The 17,710-nt window shown below is 40.2% G+C and overlaps 1 protein-coding gene across 6 annotated transcripts in view; it reads right to left on the bottom strand.

The window, feature by feature from the left end:
* Positions 1 to 3,092: 3,092 nt before the first annotated feature.
* The window catches only part of agap1 (ArfGAP with GTPase domain, ankyrin repeat and PH domain 1), a 153,025-nt gene continuing 138,407 nt past the window's right edge, over positions 3,093 to 17,710 (bottom strand). For all 6 annotated transcript variants that reach the window (XM_088605707.1, XM_088605706.1, XM_088605701.1 and 3 more), the window contains 2 exons: positions 11,000 to 11,255; positions 3,093 to 9,525 (listed from right to left, as the gene is read on the bottom strand). In XM_088605707.1, the coding sequence (XP_088461833.1) occupies positions 9,310 to 9,525; positions 11,000 to 11,255 (472 nt within the window). In that variant the 3' untranslated portion in view covers positions 3,093 to 9,309. The remainder of the gene's footprint in view (positions 9,526 to 10,999; positions 11,256 to 17,710) is intronic.

Below are 17,710 nucleotides of genomic sequence, written 5' to 3' on the forward strand. Positions count from 1 at the left end.
TTACAAAGAGTGGGCAATATCACTGATGAGCATGCACACACAAAAGCATGCAGACGTTTGGCACCAACACGGCTATGAATCTATCAAGGCTTCTTTAAAAAAATTTAAATGTATCATAGAGAGATTGCTGTCTGGAATGACATATCCAGAGGGCTCATTTTATGCTTACATTTGAGTTGTTCCTTGTTAAACCACAGAGTACTAAATACATTTAAAAATAACTTATTATAGAAGTGTTGATTGTGGACAATCAGATGATTGAAAGGCACAAAGTAAGCATTGCTTTCTACATGCCAGTACAGCCACATCTATAGAACCATTCTAAAAGATCACCAAAGGTTCAGTTATACCTTTAATTTTGTGGTTTACAATAACTTTGTATTTTGTTTCCAAGCATTTTAAATAGCTGTATATATTTCCACGCATGGGCAAGTCAGACCGACTCAGCTCGGCTCACAGCAATGACATCCTATTGCTGTTTATTTTTCTTCACACTTAAACTACCCTGGCTGTATGCATCTCTAAAAGCTCACCTTGCAGCTCTCCCTGCTCCCATTTTCCTCCTCCGGTTGCCTTCTCCTCCGTCATGGACCGCGGTTGAAAGGATCTCCAATTGACAGGATCCCTGCTCTCTCCACACTCCGCTCCAAATAAAATCCAATCATGTAGCCAGAGCAGTTGGGTTGGATTGGAGGTCTTTACAAGTTGAGCGCAAGAGCAAGACACTAATATCAGTCTTCTGAATGTTTGTTTTCAAGAAGGTCACCATTTGATGTGTGTGTTTGTTTCACTGTGGGGAAAAAAATGCCTACGGTGTATATCATAGGTTTAGTGGGGAAAGAAGGGCATGGGTACAGCAAGTGCTTAGTTGTAATGTTCTTGGTAAGAAAAGCCAAGTAGGAAGTACTCTGCTTGAAACTGTCTCTTCTGATCGAAACTTGCTGTGAGACACAGGTACCACTCTCTAGCTGGGGGTTTTACTCACAAACTTCTGTCCCTGAACTGCTCTTTTTCCTGCCCAGAGACTCTAATCCCTTTATTGAATCGACTTCATTCAGCCCCAGTGTCCCATTGTCCGGCGCTGCTCTGTGCTTTGTGAAACTGACCCCCAGTCCCTCGCTCACCCCCTTCAGCCCCTCTGCAGGCTCCTGCCCCCTTCTTTTGCTCCAGTCTGGAATTACAAAGGATAAACAGAGATTACACTGGCATTATCCCATTAAAGTCTCCTCTCTGCAGACACCCTTCTCTAATGCCTTCATCTCCATGCTGCAGACTGGCCAAACAGAGGAAGCTGGATGCTGAATATTTCAATGAAGTTACGCACCACCCCATCTTTTGGAATAGAAATTTTAACTGCTCTGTCCAATACAGGGTCAGAGGGGAGATGGAGCCTATTCCAGCAAGCAATGTATCTTGCATGGGACACCAGTCCAGATACAGTATGTGTCCATGAGACATCTAGTTCTGAGCACTTTTTTCGATGCAGCATTAATGATGTGGGACATTTGGAGCAAGTACTTTAACTTAATTGATCTTTTAAAAGAAAGACCTGGCTGATCAGTTTATATTCTTTTTAAGTCACATCGATAAAATTCTGAAAACATCGCCTTAAACTACTAATATCATATCAGTTATCAGTTAATTATGGCTGACACTTAAGAATAGGATCACCTGTCTTTATTTAAGAATTCTCAGATGTACAGGGATAGAATTATTTTGTAGGGATAAGTAAAAGAAAATACTTCCACACATATTGAAGGGCACTTTCACCATATATCAATGACATAACAGATTCAGCCACAGCAAACAAGAAGTTCATTAGGAGAAAAAAGGAGCAAAATATTAGATTAGCCCAGGTGATCTACAGATTTACATAAAATAGAGCATGCGCTTCGTATGCTGAAGAACAAAACTGACGTAAGAATACTCCAGGAATAGGCAAAAAGTCAACGTGGCTGCAGAAAAACATTTAAAAGATTACAAAAAGATTTTATAGAGTTCAAAGGGTCATGTGGTTCGTTGTGGCAAAGGGATATGCATGCAAATACTTATTTTTACATTTGGAAATTTACTTTGAATGTGTCCCAATACTTACCATCACTTGAAATCACTGGGCTGAACACAAAGTATGCTTTTGTGCTAATATAATCAAATACATGCATGGAATTACTCATAAACATATTGTAATTATTATACATATTAATCTCATGATCACAAATACAAGTTTCTTGACTGTGAAGCAAAAATAACACTTTTTAACTTTGTCCAAAACAAACTGAAGGAAACCAGAGTATGGAGGACTGAGACAAAATTTAAGAGAAATCTGTAGAAAATGCACGACAAAGGTTTAAAGAAGTACTTCTTGAAACACGAAGATGTAGATTTATTCTATGAGTAGATTAAAAAGGTAGAAATCATTTGCCCAACTGGTCTAATTAGCTACAAAATAAGGAGAAACACAGCACTTTATAAAACAATTAAAAAGAACATCCTAACAAAATTTAAAATTGTGTAGAATTTGGTTACAGCATTAAAAAAAAACATACTGCTGCACTGGAATCTGTCTAAAAAACCGTGACCAGACAAGCTAAAAGAAGTAAACTGTATATATTTAACAGAACCTTTTTAGAGCTGAGCAATTGGGCCTAATTGTCTAAATGAAAAATCAGAATCAACAGCATTGACAAGGACAGCTCAATGGATTCAGTATCACATGGAAACTGTGACAAAAATGCATTTAATACTAAGAACAAGAGGCACAATTTTACACAAAAGGACTGTGAGGCTCTGGAACAAGCTATCCAGCCATGTTATTGACGCCGATACCTTGTTTTCTTTCAAAAAATGTCTGGACAAGACCTTCGGATCAATCACCAATCGGCAACCAAATGAGCTAAATGGACAAAATGGCCTCTTCCCATCTCTGAGTTTCTAATGCTCCACTGATTGACAGAAGTTTTAAGTTACACCTAAAATCCCAGCAGTAGTGAACAGCTGATGCTTTTCTTCCAGGAATGATACTGTTGTCCTCTGCCTAGCAAAATTTCCTAAAAAGACCCCCCCTCCCCCCCACCAAACACAGACACATTAAGAAGCATTATTTTCTTTATTGAAAAGAGACACATTACAGTATATGACTCTCTCTGTATTAGGCTTCGGTTTTCAACAAAGTACTGTACAGCTGACACAAACTCAATATTATAACAATAACAACAATGACAATAATAATAATTGACATACTAAATTGTAACTGAGTAATACAAAATTGGAGCCAAAGGAAATTCATTGTTTTGTTACAATACAAACATAAATAATGTATTATAATCTGAACTGATGTACAACATGAACATTTGACAAAAATGAGGTAATTAAAAAAATCAATAAACCAAAAATCATGTAACAAAACAACATAAAATCATAATATCAACTGCGTTTCTTTAATAATTCTTTACATCTATGTACATGCAATGACAAGCTGTGTGGAGTGTCTGTGAGCAGACTTTGCAAGCCAGAGGAAACCAATGACACAGGGACTCCATTGTAAACAACATGGTACGATTTTTCTGTACATATAAATATTTTATTGTCCCTCTCATCCCAATATAGTGTTTTTTACTTCGTTAATGAATTTCCCGCCCGTGCCTGTCAGAGGTGAATAACATTTTTATGTTAAGACAAAATGTTTTCTTATGCATTGAGTTTTTAGCAGTAGCTGAAAACAGAATATACTGTATTAACCAGGATGTTAGGGCAGTATTATTCTAAAGAGAAAACGATTTAAGATTAAAAAGCCCTGGACTGGAAGCAAGTTCAAGGGGCAATGCACTTCTAACATCCTGCACAACAACTGTCTAGCGCAATTTGTAAAGGAAAACAAAACTCACTATACATTAGGCCTGTTCAAAGTCTGTCACATTTGTGAAGGGAGTGTCTTTGATCTTATAGTATGTCAATCTCTTATCAAATGATAAAATTAAAAAAGATTCGGTATCATTTTGCACAGATAATTTGGAATTTACAGCTCTCTATGAACATCTTCAAAGGTGCACTAACGTGTTAGAAAGTGATGTAGTGATTTTATTCATAATGTGCCCAGACACAAAAAACATGTCCGAAAAAACATACGTTTACCAAAAATCAAGGATTTAAACCAGTTCAAATTTACTAATGCCCAGGAAATTCCTGCATGTTTTATTTTTAAGACAGCTATGATTTCTGCAATAAAAGGAATTGCTGAAATCTCCAAAGACAGTCAGGCTTTGAAGTGGTTGCATTTAGTAATAAAATAGCAGTGCTGCATCAGCAATTAGTTATATTACAAGCAGTCTACGCAGAACCATGTGGATCTTTGTTCACAGAAAACAAAAAACTATTTTATGTCCATGATTCCGAAAATAATAGTTGTAAGACAAAGTCGAGGAAAGGTTGCATTATAGTATGAATGTCTATAATGCATGAATATCAAATGTCCATAATTCCCTTAATGTGTACAACTGTACAGAAGTTAGACTACTCACCCTTTAAATGGTAACCATGAGCCATACTTATTTTATCACAGGGGTAGAGGCAAGTTTAATGCAGCATTTGGTTTCAGCTTTCTTGCCCTGAGCCACCATATTCATTTACTTACATCATTATTTCTGTACCAGCTCACGAAACCATCTATGACACCCGTCTAGAAAAATCTCCATAGTGGGACATCTAGTCTTGCACAGAATAAAAGAGGAAACTGTCTTTTCACAAAATGCTCTACTATTCATTTAAAAAAAAGTTCTCTCTTGATTTCAAGTGTTACTTTCTTATGGACTGGCTTTTACTGGACAGAAAGGTACCGAATCCTCCTGTGCCCACCTTCATAACAGAAGCAGTTACTTCAAAAGGCTTGTATCACCCAATACAAACCCCTTAGATGTCTTCTCAATGCAGATGAAAACACTTCCAGTAACTACCTTATATGGATAAGGGTGTCTGATATTTCACATTCTTTCCAACACACACACTTTTCAGTTGCATCAGACATTTTGTGTACTATTTTAGACAAATGTGAACGTAAAAACATTACTTCTAACTTGTGAAACAAATGGTTTCGACTTAATTTTCAGCTTTTCTTCCATTGTTACTAAAAGGTTGTGATATATATAAACTGCTACCTGTAATGATTTCTAAACTTTTTTATTCCTTAGTTCATATTCCGAATTTCCACTCCATACTTCTACACTCTTCCGAACAGAATGCCAACCAAACCAGATGACGTAACAGCTTCTGCTATGTCTACTGAAGCACAGCCTGGTAAGAAAGAAAGAAAAAGTACAGTGAAACCAGCTTTCTGAGACCTGATGGAGAAGAGCTGTCCGAAAGAAGCATCTTGTAACCAGAAATGTGGACAAGAAAAACACGTGTCGTCTTCCCATTGCTTGGTTTACCAAGCATGGGAACATTATCTGTGGCAGGTTGCTTTGTGTACTTTAAAACATTCCTTTTGATTACTCAAAATATATAAAATAAAACTGTCTGTACAAAATACAAAAATGTCTAGGTCTATACAAAAATAAAGTATAGACAAGGCCTGATATTACACATTTGTATCTGTAAAAGAATGGTTTAAGACCATTTCAAGTTTCCAAGCGCTCTCCAGCAGTAATATCTGTGTGCAACATGACTTATTTTCTTCATGATGATGAGAATGCAATAATACCTGCTGTAAGTGATTCAATGATTAGTGCTGAAGCCATTCTGCATACTGCACAACTTCCTGTCCTACAGTATTTGAAAAAAAGACAAATAAGAAGGAAGGTGAAGGACTGTCCCAATCAAGGCTTTCAGACTATGCAGACTTTTTGCAGAAAACACTTGGTTAACACTTGGGTGGTTGAAAAATAAAACAAGTGATTCAATTAAATTATTAAAGAAGTATTAACAGCTCCTATTCACTGGCCTTTAGTCATGCTTAATTGCATACTATTAACACAATTTGCTCTGTCCTCGTGTACAAATATGAAATTACATTAAAAACTCGGCATCGAAGTCATTTGAACATCATTTGCAACCCTGAAGAAAACGAATAAATTGATTTCTAATTTTGAAGAGACATCACAACACAGTGGCAGATGCTTAAAAAATGACCCTTCATAAACTCCAAATCAATAGGATGTCTGCAAGTTGTCACGACAGCTCGTGAAGCAAGCCTCAGGATACTGGCTGCATGGGGTTGTGCTACAGACTGACAGGGCAGGGCAGAACTTGGACTCTCAGCGTGCAGAGACAGCTCAGACACAGAGTGTAACCTGAAGAGCCCAGGACTCTTTTTGGCATGGTGCTCAATTTTTCCTTCAACAAAGCATTCCAGGAAGCAGCAGGAAAGCCATGCAGTTCATTAGTATCTTTGTGAAAATACCTAAAAGTGACCAACAAAAGGCAGAACAACCTCTAACAATTGCCCCTGGCCATGCCCTTTCAGATTTGTACCTAGAGCTCGGAGGAACCAGTAGCGGCATTACAAAGAGATAAGAGACACAGTCCCGCTCAGGAGAAAGAAAAAGTCTGGATAAACAGGGGCAACAGGAATGTCTTGGCCTGGGCAATTCTAATCACACTCGTTTCTCAGTGGTTTTATTACTATAGCTACTTGCAGAGTTTTCAGACCTATTCAAATGGTTTTCAAAGTCACCACAAAACACATTTTAGTTTATTTTTCCCTTAGAAATCAAATGGTCTAAAAGAACAATTATGTACAGTTTTCCTTCTTCTTTTTTTTTTATAAATTACAATACCACCAAAAAAAGTTTACAAAAATATTTACAGAACAGGATCCTGGAACCAGAAAAGCCCTTTCCTTGATAGCAGAAACTGGTTTAGGGGACAGAGTGGGAGACTGGCCGAATGAAAAAGGAACTCGCTAAGCAGAAACAGCTGCTAATGTTAATAGGATGCCACAGAATGACTGGCCATGCTCTTATCCCATGCTCTGCTTCCAGGTCAACATTAGTTTTATTGCAATGTCTTCTGAAATTTGAGGTGATGGAATCAATAAATATTTAGCACTTAATTAGTTGAGAAAATGAAAATTAATCTGATTCCCACTACATAACATTTCAGCAGCCAAAGCATGAGAAAACTGTTTCAGCACCTTAATGCAGCTGTCGAAAATCACACATCGCAACTTGCATAGGTATTCGTCAATCATTTTAAAGGAAAGGTCTCCACTGAGACCCCCACAAAATACTTTTATATTCTGTCACAGTACATGCTGCTTTCAAAATCTACGATAATACTGAGAATAACAAAAAAGCTTAGGATGCAATGTCTCATTTGGGAAAAACTAAGCCTTCTCCCATCTCTGTACACGGAGAGGCCCAGGGGAACTTCACTAGCCCAGCAGACCAAGTGAAGGCTTGGGTGAGCCAGGGTTGTGCCATGAGGAGCTCAGGTTTCACAGGGACTAACTGCCTTCGTCTGGGTGGCGCTTGCAGGTCGGTAGTGTATTAAGGTGTTTGCAAATGGAGAGGCCAACCGATCACTGAGGTACTTTTTAAGCATCTCCCTGACTTCTAACTCATAATGGAGCCTTCAGTCATGCAATGCTATGACACCTGTTCACAATAAGGGAATCAGTTTTGACTGCTAGAAACAAAATTAAATCGATAAGGAATTCTTCTGGAATATTGATTTTACCTATGAGTTCCCAAACACCTACTGAGTTAATGTTTACAGCAGAGAATTACTGATTTTTGTGAAGAGATTAGACTTAAAAATACCGTGGTGTCAAAACCAAAAAGTCAAAATTCGGTACAATAATTGGGAAAAGAAAAACATAAATCCCTTTGATTTATTTAAAAATACTGTCATGATGAGGAACCACTTTCTCTTTTTTCATACCGGTTACCACACCATCTCTCCTGCCATACTGGTGTGGGTCCAATTTCAAAAGTCGACCATTTAACAGTTTAAATATGTCTTTGCTAATGTATGGTTTCTGGCCCCTAAACCTTGCAACAGCTTAATATAATTGAGCTGTATGATACAGAAAAATATGGTATTTTTTTACTTTTGCAGAACTTCCAAATACACCCATTGGTCCAGCACTGCATACATAAAGAAAATGCTGTTGCAATGAACAATTGCCTTTTGTTGTTATTAAAAAACAAACAAAAAAATAAAGTTAAACGCATGCATTCTCACTTCAGCTATGAAATGGAATGGATATTTCCAATTTCCTCAACGTTTTATACCAAAATATTTTTTCACATTTTTTTTTTTGCTCATCAAAAAACACAAAACACAAAGGAAATTGCATAATTTAATCAAATAATCACAACAGTTGGTGAAAACAATGATGTGGTTTGTCTTTTCTCGTCAATAAATACAAAACTGAAATACCTGACAAAGGGCAAAGGGGGAAATAAAAAAAATTAGCTGGAAATGCTAATATAAAAGGAATGAAACAGCAGCAACTCTCAATGAAAGCTGCTCCTGAAAAAAGGGGGTACTTTTTAAAAGCACCTTATTCTAAATGCTACTTGTGGCTTTGCTTCTGCTCTTATATTTATTATACAATCTTGTCCTCCTTCACTTATGTACATGCCTGTTGCCGCTCTGCTTGCCTTGGATGAGACGGGTAGTGACTTGCTCAGAAAGTAAGAATCCAGATATTCCAGCGAGAGGCCTGGCTCCGTGCCCCTTGGCTTCCAAGCGGGACCCCACTCCTGCGTGAACCCCAGGGGTTAAAGACGAGAAGCGCGCCGTTGAAGAGAAGAGACGGAGAGAGCAGACTCGCCTAAATGAGTGTAACGAAGCTGGCTTTCCCAGAGCACAGCTTATCTTTGTCGTGTTCGAGGCACTCCAAGACGACAAACTGAGGCTTCTGTCCCTTTCTGGTCTTGAATCACGGCGTTGCTCTCCATTACAGAATGTGTGTGGAGAGCAGCTAGCAAGGGAGTGAGTGAAGAGGCGAAAAGGAGTGATGTCTCTCCCAAAAGTTTCTCAGGTTGTAGCTCTGTGCCTGTGAGAGGAGTGGAGTCTTCCCATCTTAGCCAAGCTAAAGCGGGACTTAAAATAACAATGTCAATAATCATGAGTGTAGGCTAATACTCCCGTGGAAACAGGAGACCTGCTAGTGTCCTTGAGAAACAAGTGTCTTAGTAGTGGTTCCAACCTCAACCTCTGAATCTTCTCCAGCAAGCTTTTGTGTTGCAGGTTTTCTTTAAAATATTTGTTTAGAGACAGATAATAAACAGATTCATGTTGCGGGAGAGAAAACTGCTCACTGCAGTACCGGAGGTCTCCTCCAGGTGGCGGCGAGACTTCCCGAGCTCAGATGATTGTGGGCATCCTCCCCCCACTACTGCTGCAGCTATTGTTGCGGTTGTTGTTCTTGCGGGACAGGTTGGGGGTGGCCATCAACGTGAAGCGCTCATCGGGACAGCCGTACTGTAGTAGCGTGTCGACACACTCCTGGCTGCCTGCCTGGCGGGCGTAAGCCAGGGCTGTGTTTCCGTGGGTATCCCGCGCCATCACGTCCACGCCGTACTGTAGCACCGGGGAGAGAAAAGAAGAGAGTAATTCTCAATCAGAAAATAGCCATTAAGATCGAGTTTAAGATCACTGTGGCTACACACACATTTCACGAGTTCCACAGATATTATCACCAGCACTTAGGAACCTCAACAGCATTCCAAATGTATGTCAATATAAACAATTGACAAAAAACAAAAGTTGCTCATATTTGGTTAAACACGCCTTAAAAATACACAGTTTTTCTTAATTATGATGAATTAGTTCACACTTTTAACTCTTTTCGGCAACAGTTAATTTGATGAAGAGTTCGTAACAATTGAGCGCTGGGCGACAGACAGCTAGAGAATCTTTGACTCAGTGTTTCCAGCACACTGTTCACCTCCCATTATCTCAGGTCTTACTAAATCCAACTTCAAAATGGTTAAAGTCCGTACCCTATGTTCACGCTGTATAAAACCCCCAAAAATTAATACAATTGTAAAAGTAAACTACTGTGAATAAATTAAATGCGATGTTAATAAAACATCCTTAGTCATTTTTAAAAACAAAAAACCTTACATAATCCCTAGTTTAATTTAAAAAATGTGATTAATCATTTATTAATTAGCCATTAAACAGACTAGAATGAATACTCAGCAAAAAACAAGAAAAAATGATTGAGAATGTTATTGATGAGAAAGGATCATTGAGAATAAAGAACCGAAAATAACTGTTGAGTCCGGATATGTCTATGGACTTGTGACACTTCTGTTTTCCATACATTCAACCCCCACCATTAACAAGTCTTCTCTTCATACTTTACATGAAACTAATAAAAATTACATGAAAGACGTTTCCGCAGGTCTTTCCTCCCGGCAGCTGTCAGGGTGTATAACGCTGCACTAGGCTAGGACTGTTAGCCCTTCATTTGCTCGTCTATGGACAGCATGTTTGCTCCACTGTACTTTTTGGACAAACAGTCTGTATAAACCTATGCACATTTTGCACATATTTTATTGTTTTTACAGTGACTATGATCATCACATTTTGCACACACCTATGTATTTATTTTTATTTATTTTGTTGTCATTTTGTTTTATAACTATTCTGATGTCTGTTTTTGCTTGTCTTGGGCTGGACTGCTGTAACACATCAATTTCCCTAGGGGATTAATAAAGTATTATCTATCTATCTAATAACTGTCAACCAACGCTTAGTTTAAGAATGAGGTTTAGTACGCCTATATAACGGGAATTATTACATGTGGTAGTATATCCCTTAGGTTGGGAGTGGGTCCAGTTTGCCTTGTTTACATGCATTCTTACAGGAAATGAGCTTTTCAATTCACAGGTTTTGTGTTACGCTGCACATTTCAGGAACACACCTGCGGTGTAAATAGAGAACTATGTATAACGAGAATCGCCCACTCCCGCAATCTGCAACTCTGCTCTTTCCGGCTAATGGCGGGAGAAACCCCGCTCTCCAGCTGTGGGCAGGAGGCTCTTACCCATATCAGGAGCTGGGCCAGGACCACGTTGCCCTTGCGGCAGGCCAGGTGCAGAGCCGTGCGCCCGTCGCCCTCCCCGCAGGTCTCGTTGACCTCGTCCCGGGTGCCGTGGGCCAGCAGCAGCACCACGGCGCGCAGGTCCTCCTCGGCAGACGCCCTCAGCAGCTGCTGCCCCAGCGGCAGGTCGGCACACGCCAGCGGTGCCAGGAAGAGTTTTTGCTCGTACTTGGCCCTGATCCAGCGCTCCCGCTCCTCCCTGCCAACGACACGGCGGCACAAGCCATCAGCGTGCTGTGCCGAAGCCGAGCAAGAGCGCCCACGCTCCAGCACAGCAGCACGACAGAACAGAGGAGCTGGCGATGCTCGGCTCTTCTACTCTGACATGTTAGGAATACACAGCACAAGCCGCAAGCTGCCCCTCCTTGTAAGAATATTTGCTGATGACCTCTTCCCCATAATACCCCTTCATCTTGAGCATTCAAGTTCTGATCGCAGATTTTTGCCTGGAAAAATGCGCATGCATAATCTGTAACTCAACAAAATGGAACATCACTGGAAGGGGTGAATGCTTTTTCAAAGTAGTTTACAAACCAAAACAGGACAATCAGTGCTCTTCACGCAAATAGAACAGACGTGTTAAAACGAACACTTCATCACCTTATGTTTTAAGGCAGACTGGCGCATTTTTATTAATGAGCGTGCCTGGAAGAGAGAGAGACAAAGAAGCAGTTCCCTTTATTGTGTTTTGGAACTGCAGGTATAGAGTATGTCCACAATGCCCATCTCAAAACAGGGATGTTTACCAATATTGTATGGAGCAACAGTGTTGTTTTATTCAGTGTGTGGAGTTTGTACAGCCTGAGAACTGGCCCTGTTTGCAACATTCATCCTGATCCTATGTAGTGATAGTGTTAATCCGCTTCTAATCCCCACAGTGTAAACAGATCCATTCTCTGCCAATCGGGATTAGTTTTGCCTCACTTCCTGCTACAAGTAGAATGACCCTGCACTGACCGGAGGAGTCATTCTGATGTGGGGAAGCATGTGAGATATTAAGCTGTCCCTACAAACATAAGGATCCTTACGATTCCTGAGAACATAAAATAGTGCCTAATCTAATTGCTTAGCTACTTCACATTAAACAGTTCACACTCTGTTACGTATTTGTTTACTGACTTCCAATGTAGATGCGTTGCGCACGATTAGCACCTTTACATAAAGTGTATAATTTGAGTTAGTAAAAAAGTTAATTCATTTCAAATCTATTCAGCTGGTAAAAGATACAAAACATTTTATTGTGTTAAGAAAAAACATACTAAGGTAAAAGATTGGTAGATCCACTCTTTAAAATAAGCAACACATTTGGCAAAGATTCTTAATATTGCACTTTTTCAAGTCAGACTGCTTCTTTAATGATTTAAAGTTATATCTAGGAGGCTTGAGCAATGGGGAAGTCTTGAATTATGCAAAACTTCACTTCACTACTGTGAAATAAAAACATTCACATCACATGGTTCCACGTTTGCCCCTTTCTTATTAAAGGCTCTGGTAGAAACACAGTTGTGTTCAAGGTAATTAAACTCAGCTGAGCCAGAAAATAAAATATGGTCTCAAAAGGGTTAACTCTTCGGGAAGGGAAGCGCTTTGGCTGAGGTAATTATAAATTAGCTGTGTATAGTATTTAATGCCATTGCATGGTGGAGATATAAGTTTATCACAGAGGCAGACACATAAAAATAGCCGATCGATGGCCGGGGAATCAATAACACGGTGACATCCTTCTTAATCAAAGCAGGGCCGAATGTGACTGTCTCAAACATGCTGCAACACAGAAAGATTTTCTGTCCCTGGGAAGAGATCGGAGAAGGGTTAGGTGGTTGGGCAGGGTTATATCAAACACTTTTAACATGCGCAGCTCCACACTTTAACACAATGCTCATATGTGTTTAAGTATTTTTCTTCTTCCATGCTCTGTTCAAATCTGAAACAACCCAAAATTGCAATGTTCTAAAATGAAGACCTTAGCCATTTAAACGTTTTTAAAAAAGGCTCGATACTCATTACAATGAGTATTAAGAGAGGAATTAGGACTATGATCAATGCTAAGGACATAATTAATAGAATTTAAAAGATTAACATTTGCCCTTTTAAACTACTTTATCATAGCAGTTTGAAGAAGTACTGAAGTCACACCTGAAGAAGGCTCCACGGCCGAAACGTTGTGTTCTCTTTCTTCTTTTTTTCAGCATGGAATAGACCTATTACTTGTTACTTTATCATATTTGTGGTAGAGTACACTGTCTAGAAATAATATGCAAGAAAATACTTCAGAATATGGAGCTTTAAGGTGATTTTGATCATTTTAATATGCACAATAGTTCCACAATGCGGACACTGCAACTTGTGAGTGAGCTACAATCCACTACAAAAGAGGAATTCTACATGAGAATGCCTGCAGTAATGTAGACAGTGCCCACTGTGCTCAGATTCTGACAGCCAAGAGAATATATGCTTATTTGACCTAAACAAGCAATTAGTTTACATCGAAACGATTAATTAGCTGTAACTGTCATCACTTGCTTGTGCTCTCCAACACTGTCCAGTAGTACTGTCACCTAAACAGTCAAGAAAGCTTCACAGTTGCCTTAGGGCTTATTTCACACACCCATACATTACATGCTGCCAGTGGAGAGCTGCTTTTCACTGTAACAAATACTCCTCCTGCCGCAAACCTAATTGCTGTCTTCAATTTGGCCAGATTTCAAATCTGTTCCCATTCACAAATCTCATTAGTTTTCTCCGGGGGAAGGCACTCCCAGCTGTCTTTGACATGAAATAGAGCAAACGTCTTGACATCTATCAGTCCAACAGTTCCTCCTTACAGGATGAAAGCACAGCCTACAGAATTTACACACAACTAATATTGTAATATTTGGAGTTAAAGGCTTATTACCATCCTCTGATCATTTTTACCACAGTCCTGGATGCAGAGATGCTAGCTGAACAGTAGCGAGGTCAGATCGCAGCGAAAGAAAACCTCAGGAGAAACAGCTGCATTAGCAAAATGGTTTTCAAAGGGCTATATGCAGCATTTAACTGTAGTGGAACAATAGGTTAATTTCATGCTGAAAAAAAGAAGAAAGAAAACACAACGTTTCGGCCGTGGAGCCTTCTTCAGGTGTCACGGCCTGATTTTCTCTTTTCTTTTTTTCAGCATGGAATAAACCTATTACTTGTTCCTTTGCAGCCTACGCATGCTGACGCAGCTCCCCAACTGAACTGTTTAACTGTAGTGCCTACTTCTTCAACGTCAATAAAAAGAAAGCAAGCCACACACGATAAATCACTCAAAGAGGTAAAGTAAAAAGTTCAGCAAAGCACTGTAGTATGGTGAAAATACCCAGGAAGCAGGTGTTTAAGAAACATTACCCAAATTAAGTTCAGATCCTCTCACAATGGACCTGTGGTGGTTATTGGTCTTCTCTCGCCTTATTCATTACTGGCCCCAGAGGAGGGGAGGGACCAGCCTGCTCTGGGAAACTACTGGTGCAGTGCAGGGCAATAAGAATACCCGCTGGCCTCCAATCTTGCAGAAATTCCCCCTGGACAGAGTGGGGGTACTGGGGCTGCTGGTAATACCCGGCTAGCAGCAAGGAATTTGCAAGGCTCTCTTCCTGCCTCCCGGAGAAAGTGGGGAGGCCGGGCCAAGGAGGCATGGACGAGGGGATGGGAACAATGTAGCAGAGAGGCGCGAGGGGGTGGGGGGCCGGCTGGCGAGAGGGGCTGCAGCTCGGCAGGGGCAGCCCTTTCTCTGTGGCAGAGGAAATGCTCAGCAGTTCACTGCCCACTGGCACGCATGCCTTCCCTCCCAGGCCCGGTTGCTAGGGGGGGTAAACGCAGGCAGCGTTTCGCAAACAACAGGCAGGCAGGCCAGACAACAGAATCATACATGTCCACAGACAGCACGTACAAAAGAAAAGGGAAGGGGGGGGGGAGCACACCGATTTTGGGGGTTAATTACTGCTGCACGTTACAAATATACAGATCTATACTGTAAGGTGCTTTAGGAGAGGGGAAAGAACACTGATTTTTCCACCAAATGCTGGGACCAACCCATAAATAATCCCCAGAGATGTGTGGTCAATAACGTTGAGCGTGCTCTGCACGCCAGAGAGTGTTTTATGATCCTGCGGGATTGGAGGAGCGAGAAGGGAGAAAAATAAATAAAATCCAGCTATTGAGCTTATTATGATGATTATTGTGAAAAAGGCGCTCGAATCTGCCATGTCACACGCTAATGTTTTTTTGTATGTGTTCTTATTCCTTAATCGATGTAATCGTTTGGGATCACGAGCAAAGCCTCACGGCTGAAAGCTTCCTTCACATCCCTACAAATGTCAAACAAGAAAATCCCTCCTGTCACATGCCCGCACAAAAAAAAACAACAACAAATGATTGAATTGGCAAGTGAAAAAGATTACTTAAATCAACACCGAGGTGTTCCTGAAGGGCAGACCAGAAACTGCTGCACTTGTGTCAGATCCTACAGCGAAAATATAAGGTAGGAACTGATTCAATCAGTACATGTTTCCTTTAGCTTTATTAGTTTTACACTGAGTGCTTGGAGACCAGGCAGCACCACAGCCAGAATTCTTGCTGGACTAACTGGCTGGATAAAAACAAGAAACTAGTGTTCTTCCCTTAAAGAACAGTAAGTGCCTGAATCACCGCAGGGTGTATTTTAAAGAACGCAATAAATATTAAAGCTGAAGACAACCAGCTGAGCTACAAATGAGATCTAAGTTCGTTTTTGAATAAATTTGAGCTTGGCAACACATACACAGGCAGGATATGCTATACACACTGAGAACTTAAATGACTTAAAAGAACCTAATGACTTTACTGCAGAAAAGTCAAGATGTTTGCATATATTTTGTATATGAACATACACTTCACTGTGGTCAGTAATGATTTAGATTCTTGCAATCAAAGAAAAGCAGAGATTTAAACATGGGCTATGAGATGTAGTTTTTCCTTGCGTGAGCTTTTGCTTGCTATAGATTTTCTATAGCTTTTTGTCCTTTCCCTCGCTGAAGCTACATTTTCCTTACCAAAGCACAGCTCTAGACCAAAGAGGTGCAGCTCTGCATACTACACCAATAGTAACCAAGTTCTAATGCTATTTCTACGGAAACAAAAAAACAGTTGACGGAAGAGTTGTGTCGACAAGTGTTTTAGTCACCTCTCGCACATGCAGCTAATGGAAAACTAATGGATCTCCAGTGCCTCTCTGCCCCCAAAACACAGATGCTGTCTTTTTTTAAAAACAACAGTGTGCTTCCCTTGCGCACACTGACCAGCAGCACTGCTCTTTAACACAATGGAAGTGGACAACATGGCAGAAGCAGTGATTCAGCTGCAGGGAATGCTGTTGAGTTTACTACTCTGTGCAAAGGAGATGATGAACTTTCCTGGAGCCCCTGGTGCAGCTTTTATCAGTGGCTGTCAGTCTTTGAGCCCTAAAAACTGCTATACAGGGCTTACAATTTACTATGTGCGGACTGCAGACAGCTACTTCCACCTAAGGTATACACATGCTTTTGGCATTGTAATAGTGTTTAATTCATAAAATGATCAAGATGATGCAACCTTATACCACAGAGGAGAAAAGCATGCAAAGAAGTGCAAAACACAGACCCAAGTGCAAAAAAAGCCAATTTCATCTAAAATCACAGAGAACGTAACTGTCTCTCTTGGTCTTTGCTCTGTACAGCCAGTCACTGTGCAGGTTTGCTCACAAAAATCAGATCAGTGTGTAAGTGCTCCAACGGAAAACATCCTCTCTTCCAATTCTTCCAAGGGCAGAGTTTACACTAGGTTTCACAATATGAATTAGATACAAATGAAAATATCAAGTCTAAAATATTTGTATTTGTACAGTGAATCATAAGAATTCACTGTGACTGGCAAGTTTCCAGACAACAATACTTTCAAGAGACGCCTATGAAAATTGGAACAGAACAGAGCAAACAACATCCAACAACAGTGGATATAGCTACTAAGAGCCTTAGTGAAAAATCCCGATTGGAGGCCTCTTCAATCATTCACGATGATTACCTTGAGATTAAGATGAATAATGAAGATGATAATTAAACGGAGAAAAAAAAAAACAGTGTCCGCCTAGGCATGTTTTCAGGCACATTTGGGATTCATTTAAAACTCCGTAATCTGTTAGCAATAAGAAGTAACATGCAACCATTATCTTCTAATTTGTGTCTTGGAGTGCATATCTTAGAAAAGTACAGCGCGGTAATTGGAATAATTACCCACACACCACAACACTTCTTCAAGAGCCTGCGCCTGTGAGGGCTCAGAATAACTGGGCCGCAGGCTTGCTCACTGGCACTGCAGACTGGGGTACCTGCCTACGCCTGTGCACAAACTACCATTCACACTGTGTTTGTCTCACTTATCACTTTGGATTAAGCCTGCGCGCCGAGTGCTGAAATTATGATGATAATTAAAGCACCAGACCCCCCCAAAGATCGGCATTGATAGTCTACGGCACACACCTCCTGCAGCAAATATTCAACAAAACAAAAGACAAAAAAGCAGGTTACTGGACAAATCTGTAATTAAAGATCACTCTAATAAAACTGCTGGTCATTACTGCAGGCTGGTATTAAAATGTAAAAACATAACGAGCTTGCA

This window comes from Lepisosteus platostomus, chromosome 14 (assembly GCF_059453375.1).
Source record: "Lepisosteus platostomus isolate fLepPlt1 chromosome 14, fLepPlt1.hap1, whole genome shotgun sequence".
Lineage (NCBI taxonomy): Eukaryota > Metazoa > Chordata > Actinopteri > Semionotiformes > Lepisosteidae > Lepisosteus > Lepisosteus platostomus.